Consider the following 23,945-nt stretch of genomic DNA (forward strand, 5'->3'; position numbering starts at 1 on the left):
GACGTACGTGTCCTCAACAAGTACCTCCAGCGAGAGAAGTTCAAAAGGTAACCTTGGGCTCTCTTCTTCCTCTTCTTCAAAGAGGAGACTGGCTCTGCTCTCTAGACCTCCAGGACGCATACACTCATATCGTGATAATTCCATCTCATCGCAAATACCTGAGGTTTCTAGAAGACCCCAAGCACTGTCAGTACCGAGTGCTTCCATTCGGCCTCGCATCTGCACCACAAGTCTTCACAAAATGCCTCGTCATAGTTGCAGCCTTCCTCAGGACTCAGGGTGTTCATGTCTACCCCTATCTAGACGATTGGTTGATCAGGGCTCCCATTCAGCAAGCTGCTCTGTTGTCCCTGCATCTTACCTTAAACACTCTATTCTCGCTAGGATTTCTCATCAGTTATGACAAATCCTACTTAGTCCCATCACAAACCTTATCATTCATTGGGGCAGACTTGGACACCTTGCAGGCAAAGGCTTTTCTGCCTCGACAGCAAGCTCTCACTCTCGTGTCTCTTGCACACCAGCTGCAGTCTCAGCACTCCATGACTGCACACCACTTTCTCATCCTACTGGGACACATGGCGTCCTCAGTTCAGGTCACCCCAATGGCCAGCTTGGCCATGAGAGTCATGCAGTGGACTCTAAGGTCACAATGGACTCAATCCATTCAGCCCCTGTCGACCATTGTCCACGTAACCGACTCACTCCGTCAGTCTCTCGCCTGGTGGAGAAATCAGGTCAATCTCCTCTACGGCTTGCCCTTCCAGGCTCTAGATTGTCAAATAACTCTCACCACCAATGCTTCCAACCTCAGCTGGGGAACCCATGTGGCCAATCTGCAGACACAAGTATCTTGATCTCCAGAGGAAGGCAAACCCCAAATAAATTTCCTGGAGCTTCGAGCAATCAGATATGCTCTCAGGGTATTTCAGGATTGCCTCTCAAATCAAGTTATCCTGATCCAGACGTACAACCAGGTGACCATGTGGTACATCAACAAACAGGGAGGGATGGGCTCCTTCCTTCTGTGTCAGGAAGCTGCACAGATATGGGCAGAAGCTCTCTCCCATTCGATGTACCTCAGGGCCACCTACTTGCCAGGAGTGGACAATGTGTTGGCAGACAAGCTGAGTCGCATCTTTCAACCATACGAGTGGTCGCTCAACCCCTCAGTAGCCAACTCCATCTTCCAACAATGGGGATCTCCTCCGATAGACCTCTTTGCGTCTCCTCAAAACCGCAAAGTAGAGAACTTCTGCTCTCTTATTCGCAGCAAACACTCTCAGCCCAGAGACGCATTCTCCCTCTCCTGGGCAACCGGTCTACTTTATGCATTCCCTCCACTTCCTCTTCTCTTGAAGTCTCTCGTGAAGTTACGTCAGGACAAGGGAACCATGAGCCTGAAAGCACCTCACTGGCCACGTCAAGTGTGGTTTCCAAAACTTCAGGATCTCTCCATTCGCAGGCACATTCCCTTAGGAAAGGACCCGCTTCTGATCACTCAAAACGACGGGTGCCTCCGCCACCCCAATCTTCAAGCCTTGTCCCTGACGGCATGGATGTTGAAAGGTTAATCCTTCAGCCACTTAACCTTTCTGAACCAGTTTCCTGTGTCCTGATTGCTTCACGGAAGCCTTCCACGAGAAAATCTTACTCTTACAAATGGAACAGGTTTACGTCATGGTTCTCTTCTCAGTCCCTTGACCCCTTTACCTGTCCTATCACGAAGTTTTTGGACTACCTTTGGCAGTTATCAGTCGGGTCTAAAAACTTCTTCCATCAGAATGCATGTCAGTGCGGTAGCCGCCTTCCATAAAGGTGTCTGGGATGTTCCTATATCAGTACAACCCCTTATAACACGTTTTCAGAAAGGCTTGCTTCACCTCAAGTCTCCACTGCGTCCTCCAGCCCCTTCTTGGGACCTCAACCTGGTTTTGGGTCTGCTCATGAAACCACCATTCGAGCCTCTTCACTCCTGTTATCTTCGCTATCTCACATGGAAAGTGATTTTCCTTCTGGCAATCACTTCAGCTCGCAGAGTTAGTGAATTACAGGCCCTAGTTACCTATCCTCCTTACACTAAACTTCTGCAGGACCGGGCGGTACTCCGCACTCGCCCTAAGTTCTTGCCTAAGGTAGTATCGGAGTTTCACATTAATCAATCCATTATACTACCCACCTTCTTTCCCAGGCCCCATTTCAATCCAGGAGAACAGGCTCTGCATACACTTGACTGTAAACGGGCTCTAGCATTTTACCTGGACCGTACAGCTGCCCACAGGGAAAGCACTCAATTGTTTCTCTCTTTCCACCCTAATAAGTTAGGGAAGCCTGTGGGTAAGCAGGCTCTCTCCTCCTAGTTGGTGGACTGCATATCCTTTTGCTATCAGCAAGCGGGCATTCCATTTCAAGACCTTGTTAAAGAACACTCTGTGAGGGCCATGGCGACTTCAGTAGCACACCTGCGATCGGTGCCGCTTCCTGACATTTGCAGGGCTGCCACCTGGAGTTCTCTCCACACCTTTGCAGCCCACTATTGCTTGGACAAAGCCGGAAGACAAGATTCCATCTTCGGCCAGTCTGTCCTTCGTAACCTATTTACAACGTGACGTACCAACACCCTTCCGCCTGCCTGTTAGGGTTCAGGATGCCCTCGGCCAAATTTTATCCCAGTCCTAGTGCCTTTCACACCTGGGTACATTTGGTGCATTTCTCGGACATCCTCAGCTCGGTACTCACCCATATGTGAGGACTACCATCCTGCTTGTCCTGTGAGAAAGCAAATGTTGCTTACCTGTAACAGGTGTTCTCACAGGACAGCAGTATGTTAGTCCTCACGAAACCCGCCCGCTGCCCCGTGGTGTTGGGTTCGTAACGTTTTGTTATTTTATTTTTTGGCACTGCCTGTAGCTTTTAAACAAGACTGAAGGGGGACCCCTGCTGGCTGCAGGGTTAGTGCCATGCTGGGCATGCCCAGTAGGGGCCAGTCAAAGTTCTGGAAACTTTGACAAAAGTGTTCCGTGATTGGGCTCCATCCTGTGATGTCACCCATATGTGAAGACTAACATCCTGCTGTCCTGTGAGAACACCTGTTACAGGTAAGCAACATTTGCTAAATGTTGAATGTGCTTAATATAATGTGTATATATGTTTCTCTGAAGATAAGCTATTCACCTGAATCGCACAAATGTTGTCAGCTTATGTGAATGGTGAAATGATGTATTCAGGATCAGCTATTACAGATAAGCAACTTTGCTGTTTTTGAAGGCAACTAGTTCATCTGAGTTACACAAGTGTTCATATGACTTCCTTGTTGACTGGTGAACTGCTGTCTTCAGAAAATGCCTGTTACAGGTATGCATTTTCAATGTGCAGTTTATTTGTAGATGTTCATATATCACTTTGGGATTTTTTTCAGGCTTGGACAAAATTCTATGAATTTTCCTTATCAGATCTTCGAGCAGGATATGACATTATTGATAGACTCTTTGACGGTAAGCTCCAGAATAGAGAATGTTAAGTCTCTTGTTTATTTTATCCAAGACTTTTAGATGACTTCACTCCAATTTGTAGCCAACAGATGTCCAATCTTGGAGTTATTGGTCTCAATAAAATGCAGTTTTTAGTTAATGAGTTTGCTTCCAGTATAGCTTAAACAAACAGTCATAGGAATCGACCATTGTGTTTGCAAGGATCATACCATCACATAACACTCCTCTGTATGTTATACTGATTAAATCCATGGCTATATAAATATTATGATATTAATTGTGACAACATAATGGCTCATCTATATTATTTTAATTATTTTACTATAAATCTAACTTTTTATCCTAGCGTACAGCCTCAGTGATGTATTTCCTTAAGAGTGGGATTTTATCCATTAATTTTCCTTTGTTCCACCATCACTTTCTGTCATATCTAGACAACTGAGCGACATACTCATTTCTTTTCTTTTTTTCTAATATTTGTATTTATGTACCATAAAAAGAATACAGATTGTGCAAAAAAATATTGTATTGTAAAACAATTGGAGAAATAAGAAAACCAAGCAAAAATAAAAAATCAATAAATTTGATTGGTTGATCAATGAAACTTCTGTTACAGTGGATATAACCAATTATGATTGTAAGTCCTCTGGGGTTAGGAACATACCTACAGTACCTGAATGTAATCCACTTTGAGGTGCCTGAAAGGCAGAATATAAATGAAGATTTAATTATAAAAGCTGGAAAGCGATTCATAAAGTTTTCTAAATAAATATATTAAAAGTCCAGAAACAGGACTGAAAAACAATAGTGTACTATTGTTATATTCATGGCCCGGGCCAGGCCCTCCTCCTGCGCCGTTCCCCGAGGCCGGAGGGCCTCCGGCGCTGCTTACTCCGGCACGGGCCCGCCAGCGTGCAGGACGCTGCCGGTGCCACTCCCGGCCGATTCCCTGCCTTAGGCGCATGCACGCGCCTTCGGCGAAGATTTAAAGGGCCCACGGCAGGAAGACGCCGCCGGCCATTCCCATTGACGTCAGGGCTCTGCCCTTTAAAAACTCCTTGCTGACGTCCCTCTGGCTATTTGGCAACAGGTCTGCTTTGGCTGCGCTTCTGGTGCCGTGCTTGTTCCTGCCTCCCCGTCCTGTTCCAGCTCCTTCTCCTTCTCCCTCGGACGTATCTTCCTGGCTTTGACTTCGGACTGGATTTCACACCTCTTGCTTGCCGCCTGCCCTGGACTTCGGATCGGACCTCACGCCTCTTGCTCACCGCCTGCCCTGGACTTCAAATTGGAGTTCATGCCTCTCGCTTGCCGCCTGCCCTGAACTTCGGATCGGACCTCACGCCTCTTACTCACCGCCTGCCCTGGACTTCAAATTGGAGTTCATGCCTCTCGCTTCCCACCTGCCCTGGACTTCGGATCGGACCACACGCTTCTTGCTCGCTGCCAGCCCAGGACTTCAGATCGTCGCTCATCGGAGCTTCATCACGGGCCCACCTAAGTCTAGCTGGCCCCTGGAACCCAAGGGCTCAACCTGCGGGGAGCGGGGTTGGTAGTGGTGAAGCGTCAGCCATCAACCCCTGTCTTCCATTCACCTCACCTCCTGACGTTGGGAACCTGTGGTTGGTCTTCCTCCCAGGTGGTGACAATCCCAACTCAGGTCAAGGGTCCACAACCCACGTCGTGGTCGCAACCACTATACAGTGGACAAAATGAAAAACTAATAGTGTGTGACTAATATAGAGACAACAAATACCCCCAACTTATATCATTCTTTTATGTAGAGGGCAATCATATATACAGTCAAATATATTTGGCGTATCAGTATCTCCTTTTGAATATTATGCTGCTATTATATAATCATAGCCTGCTTATTTCTAAATTATTTTCATTGTTTCACTTTTTGTTTTTATATAAATTGAAACTACTTGACATCACCTTTCTTCACAGCAACAGGAAAAGATAAAAATGACCACTTCTTACAGAATTCTTAATGGCACTTGAAAATTAGTCCAATAAACATCTTATTTGAGAAACATTTCTTAAATTCAAATAAACCACTTAGCTCTCATCTTGTTCAAATTGATGAGCATTTAAAAACTTTTTCAAATATTTCATGTATGGACAAAACAAACTATTTATTTTGTCAATTCAAAGTGTTATACTAATTTAGAAGTGACAAAAACTTGCTAAGAACTTCTGAAGAACTGACACAGTAGTTTTCAGTGTGCCATCATGCCAGCTTCCAAGTCTTCTTCATTTTTTCAACTTCACCACTGCACATATGTTGGGAAAACGCATGCACCTCACCAGGAAATACGCTCCCTACTGATACTTTGAGGGTATTGCTGTGGTCTATAAGACCTTATCCATAGCCTGACTCAGACTCTTTATCTTCTCTACAGTATTGGTATGGAATGTTTCTTGCTTGTGATAACTCACTAAAGTAAGGCATCCAGAACTTTTCCTTAATAAACACTTTATTAAAAGACTCCCGACCTGCACTTAGCCTTTAATAATAAAAATGAGGTACAAATTAAGGCAGTTACTTAATTTCCTTTAGCTATTGACCACTCTGGCAACCCTCACATTGGAAATACTTGAGAAAACAAAACAAGTCTTCTTTCAAAAAAGAAAAGAAAAAAAACCTTAACAACTCTCTGGTAGCAGTAAGAGCTTTAGATGGGCACTCTCAAATAAAAAAAAATTAATTTGGGTTCAATGCCTTTGAGACACCCAATTTCCCCATCTTTAAAGCATTCTGTGTATCCGCCCCCCACTCCCACAGAGAAGTCAGACATCCAGGATTCAGAAACCCTGGAATAATTGGCTAATAGTGGGCTCTGGCAGAGTAAGGTCTGTGATGAAGAGACCTCCCGCCTCCCCACTACAGCTGTTATCCTTACATAATGCTTTTTCTGCATTGGAAAATGAAGAAGCCCCATAAAATATGAAGCGATGTCTCAAAAAAGAAGTAGTCACCTAACATACCGAGAAACTCTCCAACAGGATCAAATGTCATAAAAAAGTTTCTTATACTGGGAGACTCAGTCATCAGAGGAACCAATTTGGGTAGTCACTTTGATGGGGACACAACAGTTAAATGCCTTCCAGGATCCACAGCCAATAGAAATATCAACCAGATATTCAAAGCAATTATGGAAGAAAGTAGGGACTCTGATATCAATATCATCCATCTGGGCACCAATAACCTTGCTAGAAACCAAACTAAAGGATCCCAAAAAGAGGAACAAAGGCAAGAATATCTGGTGAAGCTGAGGGAGAAGAAGAAAGAAATCAGGAAAGCGAAAGATCAGCCGGAAGAAAGGATTGCCAAAGAGGTAAAGCAAGGCGACAAAATATTTTTTGGATATATCAGCGAAAGAAGGGAGGCCCGAACTAGTATAGTGAAACTGAAAGATGTCAAGGAGCAATGTATGCTATTTACTAACTTCATGTTTTAATGTTGTTTCTTCCCTGGATATTACTGAAATATGCATACATAAGGATTATCTGGACTAGGTGGCATCCAAATAGAATTGGATTTTGCAATGGAGACGTCCATAGCAATAGAACATCAGCCTGTAAAAAAAATAAAAATCATCTAAACATAATGCTTGAAAAAATGTATGTAATTCAACTCTCAGGCTGAATGGATTATTTTTGATGGAAGGAACAAACGATAGACCATGACTAAGTGCTTTATAAACTAAATCTGGGATGGTATCACTTGTTAAATTAATCACATTGTAAATTGACTCTATTTTGATTGTGAACATGTCCATTGTCTCTCTTGGTTGTTGCAAGCATGCCACAGTTTAGCCATGCATCTCTTTCTGTGGGCCAGGAAGAGGAACTTCTTCTGCTGTGGTGGGTCTAAGTGGGGAGCTGCACACTCTGTGGCAGAACTGGACATGGGAAGAGCTGCTGCAGTATTCCACAACCCAGGAAGACCTGCTACCATCAGGCCTCAGCTTGGGAGGAGCTCTTGCTGCTGCCAAGTCCCTACCCAAGGAAAGAGATCACAGCTATTGTCCGCTGAGAGAAAATAAGTGGTGGAGTTGGGAAGGGGAATGGACAAATAGGCAAAAGAGAATGAGGAAGTAGAGGGAGAAGGGAGAATAAAGTCAAATAAGGTGCAATAAGCAAATCAAAAGATGAAAAAAATTAAAAAAGATGAGCAAACAGAAAAATACAAAGAGAGAGAAAATAGTGAAAACAGTGAAAAGGCAAAAAAAAAAACCCAACTATTTGGCAGGGTGGGATGGAGTTTCTCAGCTCCTAAAATATTTTGATTGGTACCTAAGTTTTTGAAACATTTTCCAGCCCTTAACATTGCCCTTTGTGGCCTGTGGGTCTGGGTGTGGTTTAAAGTGTTTGTCTCAGTGTTTGTCTGATGTGCTTTGGTCTGTAAAGTAGTAGACTCCATCCATTAACATCACCAAAAGAGATAATTTGAAGGCATTATATATCATTTTTTTATCTTTTAATAGTTGAGTACAATTTTCAATATCAAGGAAATAAAAGAAACCTTTTTTTTCTTATGCATTGATTTTTCACGGTTTATTTATTTATTTAATTTATTTAAGAGTTTATTTATACTGAGGTATAGCTAGCTGCCTTCACTCCGGATTACATATATAACAACCTATTACATTTAACAGTAACTGGACCAGAAAAACTACTTATTACAATCGACATCAACATTTATAACAAGGTATATCTGTGATCAAACCATGTAAATGGGGTGAACAAGTCTGGGTAAAGATCGATAAGTTTTTTCGAATAATCTAGCTTAAAACGTTCTGTGTCATAGTCTTAGGAGTGGCATTGCATACCCGAAACAGGTTATGTATTAGATATGTTATTTGATATTAACCAATACCATCTTTGAATGTTTGACTGAATATCCATGTTTTGAGCTCTTTTTTGAATGATTTAGATTTGAATGAATGGTTTAGATATTGAATGGTTTAGATATATATTCAGATATATTTTGCAAATATTCTGCTAAATTTCAAAACTGTGGCTGCAGAATTTTTCTTTCTGTAGAATAAACCTTCTAGATGCTGTGTTTAAGAATTTTAGCCAGCAGCAAGTCCTATATTATGCATTGTTTTACGAAGAATTAAATGTGAGGGACCTTCATGTTCAAGTAATAGATTGACCAGTTACAGTACTACAGTCATATAATTGTCAATGCTTTGTAATTCATAGGTTCAAAAGACTTTCAGTGGGAGTATGTACATGGTCTACTGGAAAATGCTATCTATGGAGGACGTGTGGATAATTACTTTGATCTGAGAGTTCTTCGGTCCTATCTGGAACAATTCTTTAACTCACAAGTAATTGGTGGATCTCACCTCAAGGGCAAGAAGATGACTGCCTTTCCATTACCCATTTCTCTGCCCAGTACTTGCAGTATTTTGGTAAGTTATAAAAACTAATCAAGCAATATGTTACTGCTTTGGGAAATGGGTTTGTGTTGGAGAATAAAGATAAATGCTGCACACCTTTTTTTCTTTAGATTATTTTAGAAATTTTGGGCCGGATTTTAAAAAGTTTACGCGTGCCGGGCCTATTTTCAAAAGACCCGGTGTCACGCGTAAAGCCCCAGGACACGTGTAAGTCCCGGCGTGGGGCAGGGGCAGGGTCAGGCTCCCGGCAAAGCAGCCATATTTGCCACTGTGCCGGGGATCGCGGGCCGGCAGTCGGCTGGCGCACGCAACTAAAGGTAAAATAAAGGTCGGGGGGGGGGGCCTTTAGAGTAGGGTTAGGGGGGAAAGGTTAGGGGAAGGGGTGGGAAGGTCAGGCTAGGGATTTCAGAGCGGCCTGGGATGGAATGGGGGAAGGCAGCGAGGCTCGGCGCACGCATGTTATAAAATGTAGGCCACGTGTGCTTCTTTTAAAATCTACCCCTTTATTCCTTACTTAGGGCTTGATTTACTAAACTTTTTCCCCTTAAGACACAGAATGGGAAGAAAATTTTAGTAAATTAGGTCCTTGGTAAGATACAGTGAGATGAAACTAGCAGCAACAAGCTCTTTGTTTCGTTTTCCTATTGTGACAGAGTTTTTGTAAGAAATCTTTCTATATTTATTTATTTAAAATATTTGTAGTCCGCTTATATTTATACAGTTATGCTAAGCGGATAACAGAACAAATGCACACACATTTCTAATTCATTTGAAGGCCTCTAAATAAGAAAGCCTTCAACAATTTTCTAAAAACCTTCAAATCGTCTAAGAAACATAGGTCTTCTGGTAGATCATTCGAAAGTTTTGGTCCTATTACAGACAATGCTCGATTTCTAGTCTCTTGCAGCTGAGCTTCTATTATTTATTTTGGGATCTCCAGGAGATGCTGTGTTGTGGATTGTAATGTACGGGAAGGGCAATAACATTTAAACAGATTGGTTAAATAAACGGAAGTACCCCGTAAAGATTTAAAAAACAATATTACAATTTTAAACTTAACCCGTTGTGTAACTGGTGACCAATGAGGTTGCCTCAGTTGGGGAGTGAAGTGCTCCTGTAATGTGATATTTGTAACCATGTGTGCCACTGAGTTTTACAATAATTGCAGCACACAAATTTGATTTTTCAGCAGTCCCACATACCGGGAGTTGCAATAATCGATTGTTGTTAAAATAAATGCCTGTTCTAAAGTCTATGAAGATAACTTTAATAACTGCACACCGGGTCACGTGTATGCACATATGTGCCAAAGGATGTGGCCATTTTATAACATAAATGCTTATATATGTGCATGATATAAAATAAGCTGAACACGCACGTGTACATGTGCACAATTTTATATGGACGCGAGCATGTGTGTGGAAATGCCGTCTTTACCGCCTAAGTGGGGGAATTTTATAAGGGACATGCACCAATGCCATTACTAGTTTTCCCAGTTCCTTCCAAACCCCTTTAGGTTATTCACTTCCCTTTCCCCCGTTAGCCCAAATTTTTAAAACCCTGCTGACTAATCACATTTTTTTTTTGTTACTTACATACCATAGTAGTAGTAAAGTTATGAGGCAGGGAAGCCCAGCGCGCACTTATGAGCATGAATACTTATGTGCACATTTCATGTTAAAGTCCCGGAACGCCCATGACCTGTCCTTGCCCTGCCCAGACGATGCCCATGCCCCCACCCTTTATTTAGGCTTTCTCACTTGTGCGTACCGGGAGATGCACGTGTACATAGGTGACTTTTAGAATCTGCTCAGTACATGCTGATTAGACATACTCGCATATCTCCCAGTTTTGGCATGTGCTGGTCTTTTAAAATTCACCTATCTGGGATCCAAAAAAAAGTCTAATGTGTCGAAGTACTTGTAATTTAAAATACCTGAAAGAAAGAATTTATTACAGAGGGGCTTTTAAGTTCAAATTACTGTCAGGTAGGATAAGAACATAAGAAATTGCCATGCTGGGTCAGACCAAGGGTCCATCAAGCCCAGCATCCTGTTTCCAACAGAGGCCAAACCAGGCCACAAGAACCTGGCAATTACTATCACTGTGTAGGCCCTAAGTTCAAACCGGGCGACAAGGTGTGGCTTAGCACCCGGTTTATCCATCTCAAGCTCCCATCTTCACGTTTCACACCCAGATACATCGGCCCTTTTCTGGTGCTCCGCCGGTTGGGCTCGATTACTTACAAGCTCCGGCTTCCACCTTCTCTCAAGATCCACAATGCCTTTCATGTATCTTTGCTAAAGCCCTTGGTATTATCCGGATTCTCGAAGAAGCCACCCGAACCACAACCACTGTCCTCCAAAGCGGATGTAGTGTACCAAGTGCGAGATGTCCTTGACGTGCGAAAACATGGGAAGAAATGGGAGTACCTTCACTCTTGGGAGGGTTTCGGACCAGAAGAGAATATTTGGGAACCTGCCACCGATATTCTTGACAAAACCCTCATCAAGCAATTCCATGCTACACAACCACTGAAACCGAAACCCCCGGGAGGGGGGCTTAGGAGAGGGGGTACTGTTATGAATGCCGGCCGCAGCCGGCTCAACTCACGTCATATCATGCCTGGTTCTCTACCCCCGGTATTCTCACGGCGGTGGCCAGCCGCTGCTGCCGCGTTCCTTCTGGCTCCCTGCACTCCACGTGGTGGCTGGGACACCACCGACCAGCGTTCTGATCCTGGGCCTTTCTAGGCACGCACGTGTGCCAATTTTCCCCCCTTTAAAGGGCCAATGGTGGGAATTCCCAGCTCGTCCCCAGCTGATGACATCACTGGCCTGGAGTACTTAAGCTTCACCTCCAGCTACCACTAATCGACTTGGCAACGAGTTCCTTCGCTCCTTCTTGGTGCCTTTATCTTTCCACGGACCAGTTGTTCCTGCCTTTAGATCTCTGCGCTTCTCCTTCCGGGTTCTTGCCTCAGCTCTCCCCGCTCCGTGGGTCTTGGCTCAGCGCAACTTCATCCGGACTCCCTCTCAGCGCATCTTCATCCGGACTCTCTCTTTCAATGCTTCCAGCTCCGCGGGCCATGGCTCAGCACTACTCCATCAGAACTCTCTCTCAACTCTTCCCGCTCCTCGGGACTAGGCTCAGGGCAACCTCATCTGGACTCTCTTTCAGCACCTCCCACCCCGCAGACCCTGGCTCAGCGCATCTTAACCTGGACTCTCTCCCAGCGCTTCCCGCTCCTCGGGGCCAGGCTCAGCACTGCTTCACATGTGAGTCCCTACCGTAGTGCCGGCTGCTCCTTGGGACCCCCACGGCAGTTTGCCTTGAGGACTTGCTACAGTGCCTTCTCTCTTCTAGAGTCGGCTCAGTGCAGTACTCCACCAGACTGTGTTTCGGCGCCCCGCTCCTCAGGGTGCTCCTTTGCACTACTACTACAGAAGGTTCTGTCACCAGGCTTGCCGTGCCCCAGGCAGTACTTCTGTGTTGCTAATCTCTAAGACACCTGCTACAGCGGGTGTCTTGGAGACTGTAGCCTTGATCCAGCATGCTACAGTTCGTGTTTCTGTATCTGCACTTCCTCTCCTCAAGGCCACTTCCACGTGGTCCTGCTCTACTCCCTTCAGAGCTGCAGTGGCCTTGCAGCCCCTGAGACTCTTTCTCCTCCTCCCTGCAAGAGTGCTCCTGTCTCGAACTGTGCCTAATCTCTCTAATCACTCTCTGCACTCACTCGCCTACTCTCTCCGGGACCAGCCACACAAAGGCGCTCCTACATCCTGCCAGCCCCGGCACCCAAGGGCTCAACCTGCGGAGAATGAGGGTCGGCACAGGTGAAGTTCCAGCTTGCCTTTGTTCCTGGCCAGCCTCGCCTCCGATGGGGGGGACGACTTGTGGGGTCCAACCCCTCAGATAGCAACAACCCTACCTCGGGCCAAGGGTCCACAATTCCTAACAGTAAATGGAACCTACTCTGAAGTGAGAACAGTGTTAGGTAGAGTGCCATAGTGATCAGTGTTAGGACTCTTTCAGTTCAATATATTTGTGAGCGACTTTGCGGAAGGGATAGAAGATAAATTATGTCTTTTTGCAGATAATATTAAGATCTGCAACAGAATGAACATGCCTGTAGGAGAAGATAGAATGAAAAGTGATTTAAGAAAGCTTGAAGAGTGGTCAAAGATTTGGCAGCTGGTATTCAGTGTCAAGAAATGCAAAGTCATGCATCTGGGATGCAGTAATCCAAAAGAACTGTATGTGATGGGGGTGAAAAGCTAATGTGCATGGACTGGGAAAGGGACTTTGGGGTAACAGTGTCTGGCAATCTCAAGGCAGCGAAGCATTGTGACAAGGCTAAAGCAAGAAGATTGCTGGGCTGCATAGGTAGAGGAATAACAAGTAAGAAAAAGAGGTGATAATGCCGTTGTGCAGTTCCTTGGTGAGGCCTCACCTGAAGTACTGTGTTCCATTCTGGAGCCTGTATCTCAACACTGATATAGACAGAATGGAGGCAATCCAGAGAAGGATGACTAAAATGCAGTCGGGTCTGTATCAAAAGACTTATGAGGAAAGGTTAAAGGATCTGAATATGTATACCTTGGAAGAGAGGATGTGCAGGGGAGATATGATACAAACCTTCAAATTCCTGTAAGGTTTTAATGATGCACGAACTTTGAACCTTTTCCATTGGAAAGGAACCTGTAGAATTAGGGATCACAAAATGAAACTCCAGAGGGGACGACTCAGAACCAATATCAGTAAATATTTCTTCATGGAGAAGGGTGATGGATACCTGGAATACATTTCTGGAATAGATGTTTAGAAGAAAGTTGTAAACAAATTCAAAAAGGCATGGGATAAACACTGTGAATCCTTAGATATTGGAAATGAAGAAAAGAGTGCATGGGGGTAACCTGCACGGAGTGGCAGTTACTACCCTTAACAGAAGGCATGGGGGCTACAAAATGCAGCCATTGTTTTAATTACGTCTTATCCTCTTAGGGAACATATCGCTCCTGCACTTTGCGGGCTTCACTGGCTTCCTGTCAAGTATAGGATTCAGTTTAAGTTAATGACCCTTGTACACAAAGCACTTTACTCTGCTGGTTCAGTTCCCTGGCTAATAAGCTGGTGAGATATGCCCCTCTATAGTCCCTAAGGTCTGTAGATAAGGGTTCCTTGTTCCTACTGATAAAATCTATCATCCTCAAAGAATCTGCACTAGGGCTTTTGCTGTATCTGGCCCCATTCTGTGAAATGAGCTACCCATGGAGTTGAACAATCTCACTGATTACAAATTCTTCAGAAAATAGTTGAAAGCATATTTCTTTCATCTGGCCTTTCCTTGATGCTTTCCTTTTTAGTCAGATGTGTTTTATATTTTGCTTTGTCTATTGTATTGATGTGTTTATGACATGATGTTGTATTTCCTATTTGTTTTTTTGTTCACTGATTATCACAGTTTTTCTGCTATAAGCGCTATAAAAAAAACTGTAAATAAATAAAATAAATATTACCCTTAATTAATTAGCCTTGATGTTTTTGACATAACTGCAACATCACTATGTTTTTCGTTGGTGGGAGAGATGGAGAGTAATTGGATTCAGGTGACAGCCAACGCTGGGCTCTGACTTTTACAGTTCAGAGTACTGCTACACAGACATTAGGGAAAAAGCACAGGACAGCTTCTATGGCCAAGTCCAAAAGCAAAGCACGTTCAAACAGCATTTGTCTGAATTTTCAAGAAGGCTGCTCACCCCGTAAAAATGTTGTTAGCAAGAATTTTGTTATGGGTTAGACAGTTGCTTAGTTTTGATTGTAAATATTACTAATCTTAACATAAGGCTTCTGGGTAACCAGCACAGAGAGGCAGTTACTACCCTTAACAGAAATATGGTGATAACCTGCACGGAACAGCAGTTACTACCATAAGAAAATTGCTAGGCAGACTGGATGGACCATATGGTCTTTTTCTGCTGTCATTACTATGTTACTATGTTATTATAAAAGTTATACTCAAAAAATGGTGGCCTTAATTGACCATACACTACGACATTGCTTACTTTCTCTCTGTGCTTAGTGCTACTGATTGCATTCATGTGGCAATTTGGCCAGCACTGCAGTACAAAATAAGCTATAGGAACAGGAAAAGGTATTGCTCCATTAATCTGCAAGTAGTGTTGCCAGGGGGATTGTCACAGACATCCTAGCCAAGTTTTATTTGTAACCCACATAGTATTGTAGATAGGCGGGATAGAAATATTTTAAATAAATGAAGGGGTAGGTATTCAAAAGCCTTTTCCCTGTATGTCCCCAGATTACTCCAGACTCCTGGGTTTTGCCTCCCTGCCAGCAGATAGACACAGAGAAAGTTTCACTGATGCTGTACATATCCTAGTATACTACCTGCAGTCCCTCAGTATTTCTCTGTCTCCAGCAGATGGAGATGTTAAAACCTGCAGTCTGGAGTATATAAAAAGAGAAGAGAGAGATCTCCAGTTCCTCCCAGGGGGTTGTTAGGTCCTGGTGGGGCCATCCCCTCTGATATGAGGTGGACTAGCAGGGAGGTTGGTGACCCTTGATGGCAGCTCACTCTGAGATTCCGTGGAGGTGTATATCTGGAGATCCAGATCCCTCATCCCCCACGAGGCAGCATTTGTTCCACTGGCATTCTGCATTTTGGGTCCTATCTGTGCACGGAAGTATTGAATTTCTATTCCTCTTTGTTCCAGGGCTAGTTAATCCAGTGGATGCAGTTAAAAAAAAAAAAAAAAAAGCAAGCAAGATCGAACAGGAGGCAGAGGAATCATTGTACGGGTCACTCAAGATCTTGATTGCTGCTTCAGAACTGGTCACCTGGGGGTTTCCTGAGGTTCATATAAATGGGTGTTGATAGCAGTGTGCTCCTTGGGCCACATGGCAATGGCACGAAGCAGACAGTGCCTTTCATGGGCAGACTCGCAGTTGCGCGTAAATTGAGACGGCTTGTATTTTGTGTGCATCCCTGGTGGGGAAGGCACTTGGGGGGAGCCCAGCGCTAGCCTGATGGCTAAACGAGCCTAGCAGGTAACAGGGTTCAGTGCTGAGGCTTTCCCCGTCAGTGCGGGAATGGCGGCCATTTTCGATTCCCTAGCAGTTGTTGCATCGGAGGTGGACCCTTGGGCTGAGGTGGGGTTGACACAACCCGTAGATAAGGACCTACGGATCTCCACTGTCAGCAGGTAGAGTGGGCTGAAGCTAGAGGCCGCTGGAGCTTCACCTATACCAGCCCTCATTCCCCTCGGGTTGAGCCTTTGGGTGCCGGGGCCGGCAGGACTTAGGTGGGCCTCGAGGTTAGTGAATAGCGAGAAGTGGTTCAGCCCAGAGACAGTAGCCGGTAGGTGGCATAGTCCTATCCTGGACTGGATTCGGTACAAGAACTCAGGTGCCAAAGGAACAGTAAGTTACTGGAGGCGCTCAGGCAAAGGAAGGCCTAAGCCTTGTAAGTCCACGTCCAGAGGATAGGCAAGAGGAGGTGTCACTGACAGGTTAGGATCAGAGTCAGCGGCAAGTGGAAATCCTGGCAAGCAGTGTAGAACTCTGGACACAGAAGGGTCTGTAGCGTAGTCGATCAAGGCAATGGTCAGGGCACGAAGAAGGCAGGCATAGTCAATCAAGGCAATGGTCAGGGCATGGAGAAGGCAGGCGTAGTCAATCATAGCTGAGGTCCGGGGTTGGAGATAAGCTGAAGAGTAGTCAGGAGTAGCGGAGGTCCGGGGTTGGAGGTAGGCTGAAGAGTAGTCAGGCATAGCAGAGGTCCGGGGTTGGAGATAGGCTGAAGAATAGTCAAGCATAGCAGAGGTCTGGGGTTGGAGATGAGCTGAAGGGTAGTCAAATAAAGCAGAGTCAAAATCCAAAGAGTTAGTCCAGTAAACAAATGAGACAGGAACAAGGAAGACGGGAACTGGTAACCACAGGAATCAGGAACAGGATGTAGAGAGGATTCTCTATCAGCAACGAGTACTCGGAATATGAGGAGATCTGTTGCAAAGGCAACGCTATGGAGCGAGACCTGAGCTTTTATACGCTGAAGAGTCTGACATCAGCATCCGGGGCCACGGCCAGGTTCCCGACGCGGGCCCTTTAAAAGAACTAGTGATGCGTGCGAGCGCACCTAGTGAGGGGCGCGCCACCAATGGTGGCGTCTTTCCGCGGGCCACTCGGAGAGGCCCAACGAGTAAGGACATCTTGGCTGGCAACACTGGGGACCATGGCAGAGGCGGAGGCACCGGAGGCGACCCGAGGTCGGATGGGCGGCCCACTGCCGCCAGCGAAGAGGAACCAGGAGCTGGAGTCCGCATGAGAAGGTGAGAGGGCCGTGGGTCTACCGCGGGCGGCACGTGTAACAGCAATGTCAGCATCAGCGGGAGAAGCAGGGGAATCCCCTAGTATCGCTGGCCATTTTGTTTCCCACTGAGGTTCAGAGAGGCATTTGCACCGAGGAGGAGATTCTTATTCTGGTAGAAGTCTTCTGCCGGTTTTAATTTGTTTATGTGCAAAGCTTGTTTAGTGGAACAGGCAGCAGGAGATGCTGGCTCTTGGCCCCAGTCTCCAGGGATTCTCAGCCATTCAAGAGGCCTGAGCTGTTGAGAAGCTCTTTGAGCCTTCGGTGATTTTTGGTGCCAGAAGTTGAACGGATCCAGGCCTAGACGCGTTGACGGTGCAGGCAGGCTTTGCTTAGTCGCTTGGTAGCAGTGGTTCTTTTCCTGTGTGCGTAGGTGTGTATGTGTATTCTTACTGCATGGCAGTTGCATGCGCAGGGTTCTGTGAGCTTAAGACTGTGATCTAGATTTGAGCGAGTACATCCATGACCTAAACTAGAGTGCATATTTGTGCGCATGTGATTGCAGCCTAGGTGAGTGCGAATTTGCTCATGTACTTGTGCATGTAAGACCGCGACCTAGTCTTGAGCATGTATTTGTGTGAGTCCTTGAGGGTTGCGCACTTATGCCTGAGTGGCATTGGTATGCACACAAGAGGCCGCCTAGAGCCGAAGTTTAGGATATCTAGGCTTCGGGGACGAACAGGTCCAAGCGCCTTGCTATCTGTGAGGCTTGCCGTCTAAGAACAATTTAGTCCTCACTCTCCATCTGTGTCAGTACTGTTAGTTGCTCAAAGTGATTTGACTACTACAGCATTTGCCTATATTGGGTCATCGCCGTGGCCTATGGTGTCTCTGGAAGGGGGTGGAGTGGGAGGCGAGGAAATGGTTGGTTCTCCTCCTCTCTTGTTCCAGATGGCAAAAGCTTCCCTGAGAGAGAAAGGTTGGAGAGAGCAAGGTTGGGCCTATGGGCTCTGGTATAGATCCATCCTCCTTCTCCTGGTCTGAATGTTTCCAGGGCCTTGCAGACCTTATATATAAAAATAAGTTCATTATGACTGATACTTTTAAATTGCATCAAAAAAGTGACCAGTACTATAGACAGTGAATAATAACCAATGATTATTTATAAGGCTGAGTAATAAATGTGTAAACATACTGATGACACCTAGTATGAAGGTCATTCTGTTTAGCATCTAAATGAAGTATAATATATTCATGAATAAAATTTAAGGGGCTAAGGAGGACTATTTTTGTTTTGCCTTTAAAAAAATCCACTTAACCTCAAAATTATTATTTCAGGAGTGAGTAGTGATTTTTTAACCTAGCAAACAGCCATTTAGTCCCCTCTCAAACTCTGGAGTATCTGGAAGTTCAGTTCGACACACTGGTGGAGAGAGTATTTTTCACAGAGCAAGATTGCTGAAATTGCAGAGTCAGATTCGGCAGCTGCTAGAACTTTCGATGCCCAGGGTCTGGAACTATTTACAGATCCTCGGTTCTATAGCATCGACATTGGAATTAATGCATTGGGCGTTCGCAGTATGCAGCCTCTGCAGGGGGCTCTTCTCTCCTGCTGGAATCTGTTACTGGAAGAGTTTCATCTTCCCTTTCTGTTGAGGGGGAAGCTAGGGACAGTCTTTCATGGTGGCTTACTCGCACAAATGTCGAGCATGTTGCGGAAATGGAGGTCAACGCCACCACGGATGCAAGCCTCTCTGGATGGAGGGTGGTGTGTCAAGATCAGTCGAAGCAGGGCCAGTGGTCAAAACAGGAGGCCTCATGGTCTATCAATTGGTTAGAAATGAGAGCGGTGCATTTTGCGTTGCTTGCCTGTCTGCCATGATTACAAGGCCATTCAGTGTGGATCCTTTTGGACATTGAGATGATGGTGGCCTATATTTATTTATTTATTTATTAAAATTCTTTTAATATACCGATGCTCAAGACCAGGTCTTATCGTACCGGTTTACAATAAACTAGGGGGTAAACCAGTTAACACTGAAAGCGAAATTTACATTACAACAGGGAATGTGGAACAAGGCTGTTAGAAAAAAGGGATAGATTAACAATTTCTAACTGGAGAGCAGTGCATGTAAGCAGAGAGTAATTGCTTACATGGTAAAAATTATATACAATTTACACAGTGGAGTCGATTAGACAAGTTATATGAGAGCGCAGTTAGCAGCAAAACAGTTCCTTTGTGCGGCGGAAAGGGGACGTAACCGTGGGGTGTTGGTCCGTGTGGATTACCATAAGGCTTCTTCAAGGATATGCTTGGGCGAACAGCCATGTTTTTAATTTTTTTCTGAATGTGATATGACAATGTTCCTGGCGGAGATCTGGCGGGAGAGAATTCCAGTGATGCGGACCGGCAGTTGATAGCGCTCGTTTTTCAATGGCGTTGTGTATAGCGGATTTGTTCGGGGGAACCTGGAGGGAGTCTCTGTATGCAGATCTGGTAGGTCTTGCTGAGGAGTGTGGTTTGAGGGGTATAGTGAGTTGGAGAGAGGATTGCTGAAATATGGTTTTATGAATGATGGTCAGTGTCTTGAAGAGAATTCTGTAGCGAATGGGTAGCCAATGAAGTATTTTTAGAATCGGTGTGATGTGGTCCATACAGCGAGAGTTTGTGAGTATCCTGGCTGCAGCATTTTGTAGCATTTGAAGAGGTTTGGTAGAAGAGACTGGGAGACCAAGCAGCAGCGCATTACAATAATCAGTCTTTGAGAATAGTATGGCTTGAAGGACCGAGCGGTAGTCATGGAAGTGTAGGAGAGGTCTTAACTGTTTTAGGACCTGTAGTTTGTAAAAGCCTTCTTTAGTGGTGTTGTTAATGAATTTTTTAAGGTTCATTCTGGAGTCTAGGATGGCTCCTAGGTCTCTCACTTGATTTACTAATGGTGTATTAGTAGTGTTGGCTAGTGAGTTATTATCATTGGGGGAAATGACCAGCAGTTCCGTCTTGGACGTATTGAGAACAAGGCTAAGGCTTTTGAGGAGGAGGTTAATGGCGTGAAGGCAGCTATTCCAATAGTTTAGAGTGTCGGAAACGGGATCCTTGATGGGGATTAGGATCTGCACGTCGTCCGCATAAATGAAGTAGGTGAGGTTGAGGTTATTGAGTAGTTGGCATAGGGGGAGAAGATATATGTTGAATAGGGTCGGCGAGAGCGATGAACCCTGGGGAACTCCTTGCCCTGGGGAACCATCAATCCAGAACTAAGAATCAGGCGGTGGCTTGAGAGGTCAGGAATTGATTCTCTGAGAAGAGCAGCACTTGGAACAGCTGGTGGCATCTCACATTGCCAGGATGGACAACATTCAGGCGGATTTTCTCAGTCGGAGAAAGTAGACCCCCAGGGAATGGCAGTTGTCGGAGGCAGCAATGTGTTTCATTCACAGAAGATTGGGGTATCTCCATATGGACTTAATGGCGACCAAAGAGAATTAGGGCATCCCGACAGTGAGGTTCCAATAATTAGAAAAATAGTCCAAGTGCCTGTAATTAAAAACTCACCTGAGCTAAAAGATTCTAACTTATCCCTATCAATTAAAAAGCAAACAAAAAACAAACTTTGAAATGTTTGTTTGCTAATGCCAGAAGCCTAAGAAGTAAGATGGGAGAATTAGAATATATAGCAATGAATGATGACATAGACTTAATTGGCATCTCAGAGACATGGTGGAAAGAGGATAACTAATGGGACAGTGCTATACTGGGCTACAAATTATATCGCAATGACAGAGAGGAGTACCCGGGAGGAGGTGTGGCACTTTATGTCCGGGATGGCATAGAGTCCAACAGGATAAACATCCTGCATGAGACTAAATGCAAAATTGAATCTTTATGGGTAGAAATCCCTTGTGTGTCGGGGAAGACTATAGTGATATGGGTATACTACCGTCCACCTGGTCAAGATGGTGAGACGGACAGTGAAATGTTGCGATCCCGGTCGCTACCTGCCCTCCGGGCTCCTGCTGCGCCACGAGTCGCGGGATCTTGGGCCTCTGGAGCCGCATGGCAGCGGCGTCTCCACAAGGGAGACGCCGCCGAAGACTCTTCCCCCTGCAGGGGAACGCGCGCGCAAGGCCCGATCTTTTGTAGGTTCAGCACCCGGATGTGCTGAACCGCCCCTCGGCTGACGTCAGACGCCGGCGGGGGATTTAAACCGGCTCCAGCCCTTCCTGCTTTGCCTTGCAACGTGGTCGCTCTTGAGCTTGCTAGTTGCCGCAGTGTTTTTGCCTGCCTGTTCCTGCCTTCCTGTTCCAGTCTTCAGCCGCCTGCCTTGATCCTGGTCCGTCTCTTCGACTCCGCCTTCTGCTGCCTGCTCCGCCTCCGGTCCGGTCCTGGTCTTCCCTACTGATTGCCGCTCACCTAAGTCCCAGCGGCCCGGGTCCCTACGGGCTCCTCCTGGGGGGGACCTCAGGCTTCCAGGGCGAAGCCACCTAAGTCCTAGCGACCCGGTCTCCAACAGCTCCTCTGGGGGAGTCTCGGGTTTCCAGGTGAAGACTCGTCGTCGGCTCAGTAGTCTGCCTCCCATCCGCCTCCCAGGCGGCCGGCCCAAGGATCCACTTCCGGAGCCCAACAGAAATGCTAAGAGAAATTAGGGAAGCTAACCAAATTGGTAGTGCAGTAATAATGGGAAACTTCGATTACCCCAATATTGACTGGGTAAATGTATCATCAGGACACACTAAAGAGAAAACATTCCTGGATGGAATAAATGATAACTTTATGGAGCAATTGGTTCAGGAACCTACGAGAAAGGGAGCAATTTTAGATGTAATTCTCAGTGGAGCATAGGACTTGGTGAGAGAGGTAACGGTGGTGGGGCCGCTTGGCAATAGTGATCATAATATGATCAAATTTGATTTAATGACTGGAAGAGGAATAGTGTGCAAATCCAAGGCTCTCGTGCTAAACTTTCATTGTTAAAAAATACCATTCTAGAAGCACAGTCTAGATGTATTCCACACATTAAGAAAGGTGGAAAGAAGGCAAAACGATTACCGGCATGGTTAAAAGGGGAGGTGAAAGAAGCTATTTTAGCCAAAAGATCTTCATTCAAAAATTGGAAGAAGGATCCAACAGAAGAAAATAGGATAAAGCATAAACATTGGCAAGTTAAATGTAAGACATTGATAAGACAGGCTAAGAGAGAATTTGAAAAGAAGTTGGCTGTAGAGGCAAAAACTCACAGTAAAAACTTTTTTAAATATATCCGAAGCAGAAAGCCTGTGAGGGAGTCAGTTGGACCGTTAGATGATCGAGGGGTTAAAGGGGCACTTAGAGAAGATAAGGCCATCGCGGAAAGATTAAATGATTTCTTTGCTTCGGTGTTTACTGAAGAGGATGTTGGGGAGGTACCCGTAATGGAGAAGGTTTTCATGGGTAATGATTCAGTGGACTGAATCAAATCACGGTGAACCTAGAAGATGTGGTAGGCCTGATTGACAAACTGAAGAGTAGTAAATCACCTGGACCGGATGGTATACACCCCAGAGTTCTGAAGGAACTAAAAAATAAAATTTCAGACCTATTAGTAAAAATTTGTAACTTATCATTAAAATCAACCATTGTACCTGAAGACTGGAGGATAGCAAATGTAACCCCAATATTTAAAAAGGGCTCCAGGGGCGATCCGGGAAACTACAGACCGGTTAGCCTGACTTCAGTGCCAGGAAAAATAGTGGAAAGTGTTCTAAACATCAAAATCACAGAACATATAGAAAGACATGGTTTAATGGAACAAAGTCAGCATGGCTTTACCCAGGGCAAGTCTTGCCTCACAAATCTGCTTCACTTTTTGAAGGAGTTAATAAACATGTGGATAAAGGTGAACCGGTAGATATAGTATACTTGGATTTTCAGAAGGCGTTTGACAAAGTTCCTCATGAGAGGCTTCTAGGAAAAGTAAAAAGTCATAGGATAGGTGGTGATGTCCTTTCGTGGATTGCAAACTGGCTAAAAGACAGGAAACAGAGAGTAGGATTAAATGGGCAATTTTCTCAGTGGAAGGGAGTGGTCAGTGGAGTGCCTCAGGGATCTATATTGGGACCCTTACTTTTCAATATATTTATAAATGATCTGGAAAGAAATACAATGAGTGAGATAATCAAATTTGCAGATGACACAAAATTGTTCAGAGTAGTTAAATCACAAGCAGATTGTGATAAATTGCAGGAAGACCTTGTGAGACTGGAAAATTGGGCATCCAAATGGCAGATGAAATTTAATGTGGATAAGTGCAAGGTGATGCATATAGGGAAAAATAACCCATGCTATAATTACACAATGTTGGGTTCCACATTAGGTGCTACAACCCAAGAAAGAGATCTAGGTGTCATAGTGGATAACACATTGAAATCGTCGGTACAGTGTGCTGCGGCAGTCAAAAAAGCAAACAGAATGTTCGGAATTATTAGAAAGGGAATGGTGAATAAAACGGAAAATGTCATAATGCCTCTGTATCGCTCCATGGTGAGACCGCACCTTGAATACTGTGTACAATTCTGGTCGCCGCATCTCAAAAAAGATATAATTGCGATGGAGAAGGTACAGAGAAGGTGCTACCAAAATGATAAGGGGAATGGAACAGCTCCCCTATGAGGAAAGACTAAAGAGGTTAGGACATTTCAGCTTGGAGAAGAGACATGATAGAGGTGTTTAAAATC

General features: G+C 45.0%; 1 protein-coding gene across 1 annotated transcript in view; it reads left to right on the forward strand.

The window, feature by feature from the left end:
- Nucleotides 1-23,945, forward strand: part of DYNC2H1 (dynein cytoplasmic 2 heavy chain 1) — a 1,848,033-nt gene that overhangs the window by 1,492,695 nt on the left and 331,393 nt on the right. Inside the window, exons 80-81 of the mRNA XM_029602426.1 lie at nt 3,419-3,494; nt 8,706-8,917. Of these exons, the coding sequence (XP_029458286.1) occupies nt 3,419-3,494; nt 8,706-8,917 (288 nt within the window). The remainder of the gene's footprint in view (nt 1-3,418; nt 3,495-8,705; nt 8,918-23,945) is intronic.

This window comes from Rhinatrema bivittatum, chromosome 5 (assembly GCF_901001135.1).
Source record: "Rhinatrema bivittatum chromosome 5, aRhiBiv1.1, whole genome shotgun sequence".
In the NCBI taxonomy this organism is placed as follows: Eukaryota; Metazoa; Chordata; class Amphibia; order Gymnophiona; family Rhinatrematidae; genus Rhinatrema; species Rhinatrema bivittatum.